General features: G+C 39.7%; 1 protein-coding gene across 8 annotated transcripts in view; it reads right to left on the reverse strand.

The window, feature by feature from the left end:
* Positions 1–783: 783 nt before the first annotated feature.
* eif4g3a (eukaryotic translation initiation factor 4 gamma, 3a) overlaps positions 784–14,878 on the reverse strand; it is a 45,609-nt gene continuing 31,514 nt past the window's right edge. For 6 of the 8 annotated variants that reach the window (XM_067505904.1, XM_067505901.1, XM_067505900.1 and 3 more), the window contains 17 exons: positions 14,704–14,850; positions 14,325–14,561; positions 11,849–11,953; positions 8,811–8,949; positions 8,346–8,467; positions 7,251–7,341; positions 6,708–6,828; positions 6,364–6,587; positions 5,806–5,918; positions 5,311–5,483; positions 4,355–4,480; positions 3,837–3,918; positions 3,530–3,628; positions 3,240–3,386; positions 2,433–2,514; positions 2,153–2,299; positions 784–1,784 (listed from right to left, as the gene is read on the reverse strand). In XM_067505904.1, the coding sequence (XP_067362005.1) occupies positions 1,603–1,784; positions 2,153–2,299; positions 2,433–2,514; positions 3,240–3,386; positions 3,530–3,628; positions 3,837–3,918; positions 4,355–4,480; positions 5,311–5,483; positions 5,806–5,918; positions 6,364–6,587; positions 6,708–6,828; positions 7,251–7,341; positions 8,346–8,467; positions 8,811–8,949; positions 11,849–11,953; positions 14,325–14,561; positions 14,704–14,850 (2,337 nt within the window). In that variant the 3' untranslated portion in view covers positions 784–1,602. The remainder of the gene's footprint in view (positions 1,785–2,152; positions 2,300–2,432; positions 2,515–3,239; positions 3,387–3,529; positions 3,629–3,836; positions 3,919–4,354; positions 4,481–5,310; positions 5,484–5,805; positions 5,919–6,363; positions 6,588–6,707; positions 6,829–7,250; positions 7,342–8,345; positions 8,468–8,810; positions 8,950–11,848; positions 11,954–14,324; positions 14,562–14,703; positions 14,851–14,878) is intronic. The other 2 variants (XM_067505903.1, XM_067505902.1) reach the window with 1 other exon arrangement.

Below are 14,878 nucleotides of genomic sequence, written 5' to 3' on the forward strand. Positions count from 1 at the left end.
AAGATAGACAGAGTCAAAGTTCAAATTGTTTTTCTGATAATTGGTGGATTCCAAGTATTTCTTTTTATCTGGTCCTAATCACAGCACTGTTGCATGCTTTCAGTCCTGACTATTATACCACTAGCGACAGTCTTTAGAGTTGCAATTAACCATCATAAATTTAGCAATTATTTTACTCTCTCCAACAATACAACAAAAGTCATGTTTGGTCTGCATAATGTCTAAATGTGAAAAATACCCCTTCTTTAAAACCACAATTTCCTAAGTCCCTAAAACTTAAATGAAAATTGCATCAGAAAACACAAGGGTACAGTAAGACAGCAGCAAAAACTCCTTTCAATAGTTCAGCAGGTTTTTCCAGAAAGTTCAGCATCTTGCCAGAAACATAAATGACCAACAACAGATTATTAAAGTAATTGCAGATACATTTTCTGTTAATTATTAGATCTACTAACACAATAGGTTTATCTGATTAGCACGTGACTACACAGCTAGATCCATTATCAAGTCTGTGGTTAAAAAAATAAAAAGGCCTCTTATGGTCTGTAGATGCTTTGCTGACTCAGCAGACAAAATGAGGGATGCCCACGCAGTAACTCCTGGGCTGGATGCCAGTTGGTCCCTCAGCCGCTTCTCCTAGATCAAACAGCTTCTCTGACGATGCTAAGGTGTTGTCCAAAACAGCAAAACTGATGTACTTACTGATGTAATTTCCCTCTCACACACACACACACGACATTTTTCAACTTCAACCATTATAAGAACAGATCATGAGAGTCAGAATTTTTTTAAATACGTTTTTTGTCTTTAATGTATTTACAAGCATTTAGCCTGCTCTGTAGGTCTGAAGTATTACAAGCATTCAATGTTCAGTGATTCTGGCCATTTGCTTTTTAAAGTTGCACTTTTGCTCATTTCACTCGAACTTATCTGGTTTGTTTGTCTGCGTTTGTTTGCCAGTTCTGTGGACTGACTTGCATTGCTTCTTGAATGCATACCGCTGCCTCTCATGAGGCATATGTACATGTCAACGCAGAGCAAGCCACGGCTGAGGACATAACCACTGACTTCAAATGTCACACATGAACAACGTTAAACGTTCCTGTGCATCCATTCCTTTTCACCTCAGCCTCCCTTTCATCTCAAAATTATTTTGTTTTACCCTGTTTTATACCAAACAGTTCAGAATCCAGGGAGGCTATTTATTTCACAATTAATATTTTGTTATTTTAATTATAGTTATTTATGTTCTGTTTCGTTGTGAGCATCTGCAAATATTAAATAACTTTCATATTTGCAGTCCTTAAAAAAATAATAAATTAAAGAGTCCAGAACCTATGTATCTTAAGTCTCTTCTTAAAAAGTAACAAAACAAAAGTAAGTTAAAATTTAAAACAAAAATATTTTCTATGTATAATACAGGTATTTAGTGCTTCCGCCGTTGGAATCCAAACATAAAATGGCGGCATGTTTCAGAACTGTACCGCAGAAAAAAAATTCCAGCCGTAAACATGTCGTCCTTCCCACACAACCATTTCCAATGCTTGTTGTTCTGTCCTAAGGATGCAGTTCTACTACGTCATGTCCCAGGTGTCTCCCTCATCAATTATCCTCAGACTCCTCTTCCGCCTCCCGCAGCCAAGTGAAGAAGGCCGTAACCGACTTGAGGGCCACACCCTTACCCTCCTGCTCAGCGGGGTCTTTGCTCGTCTCCCACTTGTAGAAGGCATCCTCGGAGATTACGTCCTCATCGTACAGACAGTCAAAGAACATCCGAAGGAGGTCTGAAGATGGAGAGCACATGCACATCTGTTATATTTGTGAAATGACATCAGCCTGTTCAAAAATATATCAACAAAACCCACAACTGTTTCAGATGTTAAATATAAAACTTCTGAGTTCTGGACTGAGGAATGAGGGAAAATATTTACTAATATTTACGATGCTCCGAAAATGACAATGAATGACAAGTCATTAAAACTCGCAGAAAATTTATTTGCAGAAAACACATTACCGAACCTTTAGGTGAGATTACATTACTAACACTACTCTAAAACATCAATGTAGACAAGATTTACAAAAAGCCTGAAGACGAAGCAGAATGAAAACTAAACAAATATAAATATCATAGTTTTATTGTGAGTAAACTTACTTGGAGGCTGATCGAGGGCGACGATCAGTGCCTGAAGTGCATAAAGTGCTTGCAGCTGTCGCTCAGTGTCTGAGTTAAGGTACTTGAGTAATACAGGCAATCTCCTCTGGATGATGGCCGTGTCCACTCGACAGGTAGTGTTATCATCTGTTAAATAAAGCAGGAGGCAGAGTGAGTGCATGCTGAGCCGCTCAGCTCCCAGCCTGGCAGAGCATAAACATTGCAATCAGCGGCGTGATTTCAGCAGAGCAATGTCTCCTCCAGCTGGTGGAGCGCTTACCTTTCACTGCTGCTTTACACACAGCTGTCATCAAAGCTCTCAGGAAGGGAGACGAGCTCATCTGAGATTCATCTAGGTTCGCCTGGGAAATTGAGCAGAGAGGAGCAAGACGAAACACGAAATTTGTCAATTTCACATGCCTCACCATAACAGCGATATCACAAAAGAACAGTCAAGAATCAAATATGCAGCATGTTTTATGCCAGTAGCTATACAGCATTGTGGAATAATTGCCTGAACTGTGGCACCGTATAGTATTTCTTGATGCTGTCACCTGTCCACACACTTTCACATCAACCACAACAGTGTTGTATTATTCTTAGTTATCCACCATATCAATTAACAGCTATTTGTCCTGGAGGATTCTTGGTGCTCAGTGCTACTATTGGCCACATTTATAAACCACGTTCCGCAAATGTAAATGCTATGATTTTATCCAAAACACCCAGCCATTGTCTTTCTCACACACACACACTCACACACACATAAGCGCAAACGGTCAGGGCACAATGACGTGGGTCAGGAGGAGCTGGAAATCAAACCTTACATTATGGCTACATTCACTTGAAAGCTGAAGTGACTCATCAAAAAAAATAAAATAAAAAAAATAAATCATATTTGTATGCGATTATATCTAATGTCTAGCAATGCTACAGCTGTTACAATAGTCAAGCGTTTATTAGTCGGATAATTACAGAGAAGTGAAAATGGACTATGCCAAAGATCATGGTACAGTACGATTTACCTACAACTGCAGTTTCTGAGATCGTGTATCTTGTCTTTTAACACCCCTGCCATTTGTCCTACCTCTACCCAGTCAAAGATCTGCTCATCAGTGGCCATGTCCTCCAGAAGGAGTCTTTCCAGATGCCGGCTAAGCTCCTCGGGAGACCAGATTCTTTTCGACTGAGCAACCTCAGGGCTGGAGCCATGTGACTGAACAAACTGGAGTTTCTGTTTGTATTGGGACAAGGTCAAATCGATAAGGTAAAGAAGGTCAAATAAAAAATGATTATAAATTGACTGAGATCAGAAAGTGCTCTTTTTCTTTACTATATTGACATTTCTTGATTTGAGTGGGGACATTTCTCACCAACCTGTTGCAAGATGAAAGCCTGGACATCCTCTCCCTCTGGTAGATAGTCGGTCCAGTTTAAGCCAGATTCTCTCCACAAAGAACCCACAGTCCTATGGCTCTGAGGAGACCACACCACATAACTTCACACCTCTGCTCTCACACATATCTTGTAACTTTTGTCCAATTTCATGTAGTGAAGTTATTAAAAACAATTCTAATAGAATGACTGGCCATCTGTCATCGCAGCCATTAAATATATCTAAGCCTCATACTGAGATCAAGTAACAAGTGTATGGAGAGCAAAAACAATCAAAAGTGCTACTTACCATTTGTTTGCATAGTATGTGCAATATTTCAGAAATTAAGATCCCAGCTCTTCCAACAGGAAGCAAAGGTTTGCTTAATTCACTGTGAACAAATATGACAAAAATATGACAATGACAAAAACTAAATTCAAATCTGATCTTTCATTTCTCTCATGCAGAGCCTAACTTACAGCAAACATCAAGCAGGGTGATGTGCAGCTTGTGGTCTGGTTAGTTGTGGGAGTTTTATAAGTATGCATCCTAAAATTAATAACTCTAAAAAGAGCTGATAAGGATAATGCCACAGCATGTAAACAAGGGAAGTAAACTACACAGACTGTGTGTTCGAACAAGAAAAATGTTGATCAGATGGTTTAATAATGTTGTAAACAGCTTTTGGATACTTCAGCAGCTGAACCAATGAAACAGACTAAAGCTACTGGTGAAATTGTGGAATTTTCTCCTATACAAAACCAGTTTCTTTAACATAAGGCCACCTTGTGCACAAATGTACAACTCTGGTGGAGACGTCTCAGTACCTAAAAAGCTCTCTCATAGAGAAGCCCCCGTCCCTCAGCACGGGGCTGAGCAGCTCAGCCAGGTACAGCCAGATATAGGGAATGTCGATTGCCATGTCGTCTGCTTGCTCCAGAGTGTCCGCAAACCTGCGAAGACAGAGATGGTTACAACAAAAAGCTGCTCTAAAACAGGACAAAATATATTTACACTGAAATTTACGTCACCCCAAAAATGTGTTTTTTATACCTTATGTCATTTTTTTCAAGTTGCTATTCAACTTCTTTGAACTAACTGCACAGTCCAAGACGCAGGCAGCAAAGTTAGGAAGGCGAGAGCTGAAAACAGTTTTCTTTAAGAAATTTTAAAATTGCAGAATATATGGAAAAGCTGCTTTTCTAAGTGACTAAAAAAGGGGTTTGGTACCATTTTATGATCCTTTCATATACCGATTAGATGTAAAGAACAATAAAGAATTGTTGTCTTTTTTTCTAAGTTATACATTTTCAAAATCGAAAATATTTACTATTTACTCTAAATGGCCACATCGATAGGAATTTAGTGATCTTTACATGTTTTTTTTCCCCCCCAAGTAAAGACTTTCAAAGATATTTTTAACACCACATACGCAGCCCATGCACCAGGTGTGTCCTTGAGTGAGACACAGCGCCAACTTTCTGAAGAGCAGAGCTCACTTTAAATTTAAAATTGTATAAGGTATCTGGACAGTCAGCAGTCCAACACATTATAAAAACAACATTTCTGCCTACAGCAGGCAAGATTAAACACCGTCTTTCAAGGGAAATACAGTTTTCTTGTTTTGGTTTAACGTGACTAAAACACAATGAAACCAAATGATAACAGTAACTCTTTCATTCAAGTTGCTCTGACATTCACAAGTAGTGGGTATGTGAAAAAGATTCTGCTGAGCAGAGAATACTTGTTAGTTTTTAAATGCAGAACCAGCAGGTGAACTGACCCTTTGTAGAACTGGGGTTTGGGCATGATTCCCTGTTGCACTAGCTGGAAAAAGAGCTGGCCCATGTGGTCCCGTGTTATCTGGCTGCGCTCCAGTGTTGACTCCACCCCAACGTGCACAAATATGTGAAGCTGGGAGCCTAAATCGAGCTCGTCCACACACTGGAGAGCCTCCTGTAGAAAATAAAGAAACATCAAGATTAGATTAGAGGTTATTAATGAATTATTAATTACATTAGGGATAAAGTAGGCTCTCTCTGTCTCTCTCTCATGTTATCTCCCAATTGGAGAGAATTACATGAATCTACAATTAATTCACAGAAAAAAAATACATGCTGCTTTGTTAAAAAATATAAACTACAAAAAATTAATTATTTGATAGGGCAAGACTGATGAATCTCATTTACTTATTTGTATTAAAATATATGCCGCCAGGAAATCACTGAAAAACAACTCCCCCATCTACTGTTCATTTCCTTAATTTTTCTCTCAGTACCTTGTAATCGTTTATGTGCAGGAACTCGTCGATGATAGATTTCGACTTCCTCTCAATCTCCTCCTCAGAAAGGGAAGGTCTGTCTGGGATCTGGACTGCAGGCTCAGGTTTTACTAACAAAATAAAAAAAATACAAAAGTCAGTATCTGTGTGTGGACACATGCAGAATGTGGACAGAATACCTTTAACATAAAACAGTTTTCACAGAGGGCCAATAAATGTGATCACAAGAGAAAATCATAAATGTGAATTTATTTATAATTTACTGTACATTATGACAAGAAAAATCACTGGACCACGAATGCAAATGAGGACAAAAAAAAATTCCACTGTAATAGTGACATTCACAGTAAATTCACAGCAATAGTAGTTATACTTCAGCCAATGTTGTTCTGCATTTGAGCATAAACTGGCAAAAGAAATTCAAAAACAAAATCATAGTTTGTCTCAACTTTTAGTACCAAACCAAAACTTGATAAAATATAGTGTCAATACAGATTATAAGCAGTGTTTCTGCTTTCAGTACTGTCTTCATGTATGCAGCACTGTTCTACCCACCAGGCTCCCTGGCTCTGCTGCGCTCAGACTCGGTTTTGTCCTCAGTGACACTCTGCCTCCGGGGCTCGGCTCCCTCTCGCTCTCGGTCTCTTCGCAGCTCCTCAGAGGTTTGACTCTCCAGCAGCTCCTTTGAACTGCTGCCCCTGATGAACGTGCCGGGCCGTGATGTTGGAGAGGGAGAGATCAGTGGCTTCTCACTACGTTCTCGGCCTGTACTGCTTCGACTGTGAGTCGAAAAGTGAGACTGAGAAATTAAACATGCCGAGACAACAATCTAACAAGAGCTCTGAAGAAGAAGGAGGAAATAGAAGGATGAGGACGACAACTCTGCTGTTGTCCTTTACCTTCCCAGAGATCTCCTGGAGTCAAAGTCCTGGTTCTGTGGAGGGGTGGTGGAGGGTTGAGGTGAAGGGGTGGACTGTAGTGCAGAGTAACGGTTCAAGCCAGGTGTTCGTGATAGTTCTGCTAGGAGCATTTTCAGGAACAGAAACAATAATAATGAATCTGCCATGACACATTACTGCATTAACAATGACAGCCATAAAATACAGATATACCTGATTAAATAATGTTTTTTGGTATAGTTAAGGACAATTTTATGCTTCCTACTTACCCTTGAACAGACAGAGACTCACGCTAAAATGTGCTTCTTTTATACTACAGTCAGCACACCAGTGTGCATTGTTATTTCCACCTGAAGTTATTTTATCTTGCTGCTTCCTTTGGTGGGTTTCTCCCCCCATTTATGTTGTCAGACAAAACAATGTGACACATAACCTGTCAGTAAGTTTGGAAGATAAGTGGTTTGCTAAATGTGGAATAGTCATCCTCATTATGCTGTAGGTCTTCTACATGTAATGAGGTTTCTGGTTGCTGTGTCATCTTACCTGAGTCGCTGGCCTTGGCTCCTCCACTGCTGCCCTTCACCCAAGTGACCTGAGCCCGTGGCCCCAACTGAATCTTCTCATCCATCTGAGGCTGCAGAGAGAGAATCATTTAGTAGCACTGAGTGTTTTTGCTTTAAACAAAACACACAAACAACACTGACAACACGCAAAATACCCAGCAGAGTGAGAAAGAAGCGTTTTTAAGATTTCAATATTAAGCAAGAAAAAGTTTTTATAGTTTTTATATGAGATGTGCCAAAGGCAATGGGGATTCTCCTTTCTGTTCAACTAACACTGCAACATGACAGAGTAAAACCAGCAGGGGGCACGAAAAATAATAACTCTTTTTTTTGCATTCTTTTACACTGCAGTTCCTCATTGACCCAAGAGGGAAACCGAGTATTGCTGAACAAAACATCATGATATTTTAGTTACATTTGACTTCATTTAGCTCCTTACAAACTCTTGTATGTGTCACATCATCAAATACAGAAACTGTCTCTAGTCTGAGTACATTTACATTCACACAAATGTGTCTTATCCTGGTAATAATAATGTTCATATATGAACAAACATAAGCCTGGTTATTTAGTGCTCTATGATTCTGCATTAAACAAAGCAATAGGTAAATCACATAAAGATAACATACTTCTACACTGAAAATATAATTCTACTATAATTATATCTTATAATATTTATAATATTCCAGCATAATGTCTTTTAATAGACACAAAATATCACGTGGATTGTGTTAATCTATTAAAACAGAATAGTTTTACAAGTGTCAAACTTCTCATGAACAAAAAGTGTTCTTCTGTAAGATTGGCAGAGGACACATCAATGGCCTCACATGAATCCTGGTTATGTTTCCATAAACATCAGCATCCACTCCTCCCAGTGTGAAGTATATAATGCACTAGTAGCACTGGGTTGAAATAAAATGCATGTTTTTGATGTAAGTTAGATTTTTAAATTCAGACCAACAGTCAGAAAACACCCAGTCAGTCTTCCTGGCATTTGGCACTTCCCCAGTTGGTGGCACCCTAACCACTGACCTCAACTACAACTGAGAGCAGCCTTTTTAACTTTGGTCACCTTGGAGATCTTTGGGATCTTGGTGGGGTCGATGGTCCTGCTGTTCTTTGTCATAGGCACAGTGTTCCAGGTCTCCTCTCTCTGGCCCCGCTGATCTCTTTGCTCTCTCTGATCTCTCGGATCTGTGTAGTCACAGAGAGCCAGAGACAAACAAACAGAAACACACAAAGAGTAAAAGAAGAGTTTAAAAAAAATACAGTGGAAATTAAGTGGAGTAAGAAAAGTGTGATAGTTCCTGACAAAGTGAAAATTTTGACAGCTTCTGTAGCATTGTGCTTTATTATATCTCTGCTAACAAATGGGAGGGACAAGTGGGGGGCTTCCTGTCTGCTGTTAGGCACAATAGTGTCTCTGCCGATTATAGGGACAGGAAGGCTCCCTGTATGCTTGCAGACTTCCTAAGAGACCACAGCTGGGCCGATGTGACTCTAAAGCCTTAAACAGGATTTAAAATGCAGGTCTGACCTGGTCGTCTCTTGCTGTCCTTGGAGAGCAGTTGCTGATGCACTTTTCGCTGTTCTTCCTGCTCTTCAATCTTTGCCTCTTTGTGAATTTGCTCAATGGTTTTCGGGCCCGGGTCTGTTCTCCTAGACACCCAGTTGTGCTGGGGAAAAAAAAGGGGAATTTTGATAAATGGTCTGCACTTATAAATGGTCTGCACTTATATAGCGCTTTTCTACCTATTGGCACTCAAAGCGCTTTACACTGCTTCTTATTCACCCATTCACACTCACAATCACACACACATTCATACACTGGTGGGGGAGCTGCTCTGCAGCTGGCCAACACTCACCAGGAGCAACTAAGTTGGGGTTCAGTGTCTTGCTCAAGGACACTTCGACATGTGACCGACCGGAGGAGCCGGGGATTGAACCAACAACTGTGAGATTGGTGGACAACCGCTCTACCTTCCTGCGCCACAGTCGCCCCCAATCAATGCAAAACTGAATCTAACAATAATGTCAGATTCAAAGTGCAGTTTTGGAGTGATTTCTTTGTTTTTTGTTTAAATCAGTCACATGGCAGCAAAAGTATCAGATGTATCAGTTTACATATAAGAAGTTGTCAATCACAGACAAATATCTAAATATTAATAGATATACTAATCACATCTGACAAGAGATATCTGTTCCCAATGGCAGCCTCGGCCATCGGTGTGTGAATGGGTGAATGGGAATCAACATTGGATAAAGGGGCTATATAAGCGACTATTTACCATTTACTATTTCCCAATGTTTTACATTTCAAAACAACCCTTTATCTCTCATTCATATTTCTCTCCTCAATGCTGATGATACCTGTTTTGTTTTTAAACTAAGTGACTCCTGATACTGAGTGACAGTAGTGAATCGTAACAGGGTTTAAATTTGTTTCTGCAACTGCTCTGAGCCCAGAAAATGTTCATTTCTCCTCACAACTACATATAATATGTATCCATTGATATTTATTTAACTGACAATACACATTATTATTTTTACATGCATATAGGGTATCTAGCTAAAGACTCTGGTGCTGGTTAAGGTTTAAATTCTGTTAAAACCCATGCAACCAACAAACTGCAAGAACAAGTTCTGTGTAAATAACATATTAAATAACATTACTTAATCTGTACATGTGAGTATGCAAAGCACATGACGCAGAGATTTAGATAGAGTGCTCAGAGTCTATTACTAAAGACATTGTATATGTTAACATGAATACAAGGTGTTGCACAATTTATAAAATGACTACAACATGAACTGAAGCGTTCTAAAGAGTTATAACTTGCAAAACTGTCACATTTGTAGTTATACAATAATACTGCAATATCAGGTTGATTGCAACCCAGCTTCATTTTGTCATACTGATTTTCCTTAATTTAATCTCATTATTTCAATCCATTTAGCATACACTGCACATCCTCCATGTTTGTCCAAGAACAAGAATCAGTTGCCCTTTTTAAAGAGGTCTTTCAGGATTTCCTTTATTCTGAACATTTTCTTAGGACTTTTTTCCCCAACATAGCCAAGGGCCAAGGGTTTAAGGTAAACTACATCACAGTTTTTACAATATTTTTGCAGTAACTATAAAAATGAAAGCACTGTCAACAATATCTTAATGTCCACAAGTCACTACATACAGTCTCTGGAGTGATTCAGAATACCACCAACCGTCATGAAATACTACACTAAACCAACTAAGTAGTTAAAATAGAAAACGAATGAAATATTTCCATTCCAAATTGTGCAACTCAAAGATGGTTAATTCAAATTTGATTTGTTGCTGAATTATTGGGGTTATTATGCAAACAATAAAGACCTACTCTAAGGTCCTTTAAAGCCAATTTTTAAAGTTGAAAATGAAACTAACTTGAGCCCACGACAGTTTACAATGCTGCAATAACACAAGTGGGCTGACTGGCTCTGGCTATCATGCGGGGATTCTAGCAATCATATCTCAGGAAGGACAGAATGTAAAATTACAATTAGAAAACCATGTTGTACTTGCTGATAAGAGTTTATCTCAAGGTGAAGTCCTAGGAAATTTTTTTTAGACAGATTACAAAATGTTTTTTAGGAAGCGGTTGTGTAGCGACTGATTATAGATATATGGAATAATGTGTTTTCATTTATTGTGTATAATGATTACAACCTTGGAAGCTGGTGAACGGTGCTTTTGTTTTAGTGCATTTGTGCAGCCCTCTAGTAAAAAATGTTAATATTCCAGACTTTAAGCCTGACGTTTGTAAACATATGGAGTTTTTATGTTTTGGTGAAAGTTTTGTGAAAATTTTTGGGCGCTCCTCACATCAAGGCAAAACCCTGAGTCTGTTTCAGTTTATTGGTTTAGCTTATTGGTAATATATGAAGACATTTTATTGTACAATCATTTTTGATGGTGAGAAAACCTGTTTACTATTCATTAATGTCATCAGTACCACAGCTATACTGCTGTGGTATTTTAATATAAAATAAGTTGAGGAAACATGTTGAGCCAGCTCCTTTCATTTGCAGCAGCGTTTGGTCTTTTTTTTAGAAAGGAGAGGTTTAAAATCTGTGTTTGTTGATGCACCTTTTAGTTCAGTTTTAACCAGAAAAAGCATCGATCAGCACTGAACAATCACCAAAATGTGAACCTACATGAATATTTTCTACACTCACAAGCTGCTTAGTCTGTAGTGCGGATCAACGTTACTGCTTTATCCGGTTAGGGTAAATTTTAGTAAATGGGCTAGGACAGCATCAAATCAAAAACTAAATGACCCGTTCTGTGGTACACATGAAATCAGATATTGTGGGCACTTTCAGATTGAAAATGCTCAAAGTACCCAACTGGTTCCACTGCCCGATCACAGAGTTTTCTTGCCCCCGACAAGCGACCATGTCAAGCACTGGTATGTCATAGTAAGTATGTGAGGCACATTTTTTAATCCATGTTTTAAACTGGTTACGCTTTAAGCAGGAAACGACCAGACCAGTATCATGTTCCAGTGGGTCAGAGTGACATCACAGCCACATACTCACCAATCTCACGTCTATAACGTCTTGTAACATAAATCGTATCCGAGATGATGTCTTCCTCTCCTTGATGATTTTTTCCATCTGATTGAAATACTGATCCATCCGAGGCTGGTTAGAAAGAAGGAGAGAGAGGAAGGTTAATTTGAGACATGAAGGTTATATTCTCAACGTCAGAGAGCAGCTTTCAGAAAGTTATGCATTATTTCACTCAATCCATCAATTGTTCATTTTGGAATAGGAACTTTCCTGACCACACAAGAGTAAAATGAACATTTAGGGAGACTGCAGCACAAAAAGTGTAATAGCTCAGAAAGAACGGACACGATTCACTTAAATTGCCCCACATTAAAATGGTCTTGTTCAACAAGACGGATCATTTATGACCACATTCTGTATGGTTTAATGTAAAACCTGCTCTTTTATGATGGTAAACTGTACATTTCTTTCCATAAGAACATAAAATAAATAAAGTTATATTTCACAGAAGCTTTACTCCTGGGATGTTCTGTTGTGTACGGGAGAGCCAGTCAGGCAGAACATAGCAGAGTAGGGACATTGTGGGTCTATTCCAGTTTCCTCATAACCTAGATATAAACTTCTTCTACCCCTGGAACTGAATGTAGCCCAGCTGGCACGGGATTGAATCCCACCAGAACTTTTTTCTCTTTCTCAGAACATTGCAGTGCTGAAAAGCAGAATCCCCCAATTTAACCCGAAATACAGAGCAGAGGAATTTTTCTTAATGACACGTTAGCAGAAGCCCACTGAAATGGTGTGTGCTATTACTAATTATCCAATTTCAACGGATCTCTCATGATATACACCATATTCCAAATCACAATGCATTATCCCCTTAGACTGGCCCGCATCAAGGCCAGAAGACTGTTTGTCACAGTTTTCTGTCACCACAGTGAGAAAACTTGAGGGTATTATACAGAGGATGAGACCCTAAACGTGCACCTTGGACCCTCTTCCCACTCCCCTGGTAAAAGCTAATGTCTCACACTAATAACTAATTATTTAATCTCTCCAGAGCGGCCAAGTCTCAACAAGATTAAATACGGCAATAATCAGACCACATCTAAAAAAACCTTTCCTGGAATCTGCAGTTATGGCAAACTATTATCCAATCTCAAACCATCCGTTCCTATCACAGGTCATGGAAAAAGCTGTCTTAACACAGCTTCAAGATCATCTGGCTTCTGGTCCTTCCACAGCACAGACAGCCCTGGTTAGGGTCACCAATGACCTCCTGATGCCTGCTGACCAGGGCTCCCCATAACTTCTAATCTTTCTTGATCTCGCAGCCCGATCGATACAGTTGACCACAAAATTCTACTTCACTCTCTAATGGATAGCTGGATTTTCAGACACTGCTCTGGATTGGTTCGGGTCATATCTCACAACTAATGCTGAGTATGTGGCCCTGGGGGATGCCAAATCGCTGCCCCATTTGATCAACAGTGGGGTCCCACAGGGGTTAGTTCTTGGCCAGACCCTTTTCAACATCTATATGTTGCCACTGGGCCACATCATTGGCAAGCATGGACTCTCATTCCACTGCTATGCCGATGATACTCAGCTCTATGTGAGATTTAACCCAATCTCCCAGACACTTCCATCAGCTCTCACCTGCCTGGAGGAGATCAAGGGGTGGATGTCAGAGAACTTCCTTGAATTGAACAGCACCAAAACCAAAGCCCCCCAAACTCCATCCCTCCCTCTCCCTCTGAAACACCGAAAGGCTGGTCCACGCCTTTGTCTCTTACAGGCTGGACTATTGTAACGTACTCCTCAATGGGATCTCTAGCAGGTGCCTTCAAAAACTCCAACACATTTAAAACCAGGATGCCAGGATCCTTATGGGGGTGTGGAAATGTGAGCACATCAATCCTATCCTGCAGACACTTCACTGGCTTCCCATCCACCTCCGTATTGAATATAAACTCTTTCTACTTACCCACCAGTGCATCCATGGAAAAGCCCCAAAATATCTCCTCACACAAGAATCTACAAGGCACTGTTGATCCACAAATACATACCACCTCTGCCCCTCCAGGACCAAACTCCACACAATGGGTGATCAAGCTTTCTCAGCAGCCACTCCATGGCTCTCAAACACCCTGTCTAAGAACTTGAGGGCACCACAGACTGTAGACATTTCTGAGAAGCATTTATATGGGACTGCTACTTTCTTCTATTTATTTTATTTTCTGTTTTAAATGTTTTATGAATTTTTTATGTTTTATTTGGCTTTTAATCTGTTTTTGTAGCACATACATAAAATGAATTATTATTATATTATTATGTATAATGTCTTAATGTGTGAGCTTTAAAGGGGCTGGTAAGTGCATTTTATACCATCTGGACAAAACCGGTTCAGCTGCTTTCAGTCTCTATGGTCTTGAATAGTAACGATTCTTGCTCACTTAAATAAAAGGACACGCTGGGTGTTATTCAACCTCCTTCTGCAGCTCACCTTGGCCTTCTCAAAGTCGAGATCCTTGCCGATGGTGGTGAGCAGTCTGCACAGACACTCTAAAGACTCCTCGTCATGGTTCTTCAGCAGCTTGACAACACAGTCATGCATGATGGCCTCCGTTAACATCTTTAGTTTGAAGAGTTCACCAATGAACTTGATGTTGCCAATGGAACGCCGCCGGGCCTTGTCCTTTGCTTCTTCCAGCTCTTCCTGAAGACGCTCACGCTCTGTTGCCTGATGGTACAAGGAAACATGTCATAAACATGTAAATAACATGTAATAAAGAGTTGAGATAAATATCAGTCTCATTCTCTTTCAAACTAGAAATGTTCTGGTTAAGCATAAAACTCTTTAAAGTATTTCTCAAACCGCATACCGATGCAGCAGAGTCCAGCTCCTTCTGCTTCCTCTCAAACACAACATCATCCACCTTGTCCTTCTCAAATTCCTTTTGGCAGCGATTTAGCAGCAATTTGCGAAAGTTCACTGTGTTGCTGGGTTTGTCTGTCATGGGCACTTTGAGCTGTACATTAACAGTAAACAGATAAACT

The sequence above is a fragment of the Channa argus genome, chromosome 5 (assembly GCF_033026475.1).
Source record: "Channa argus isolate prfri chromosome 5, Channa argus male v1.0, whole genome shotgun sequence".
In the NCBI taxonomy this organism is placed as follows: domain Eukaryota; kingdom Metazoa; phylum Chordata; class Actinopteri; order Anabantiformes; family Channidae; genus Channa; species Channa argus.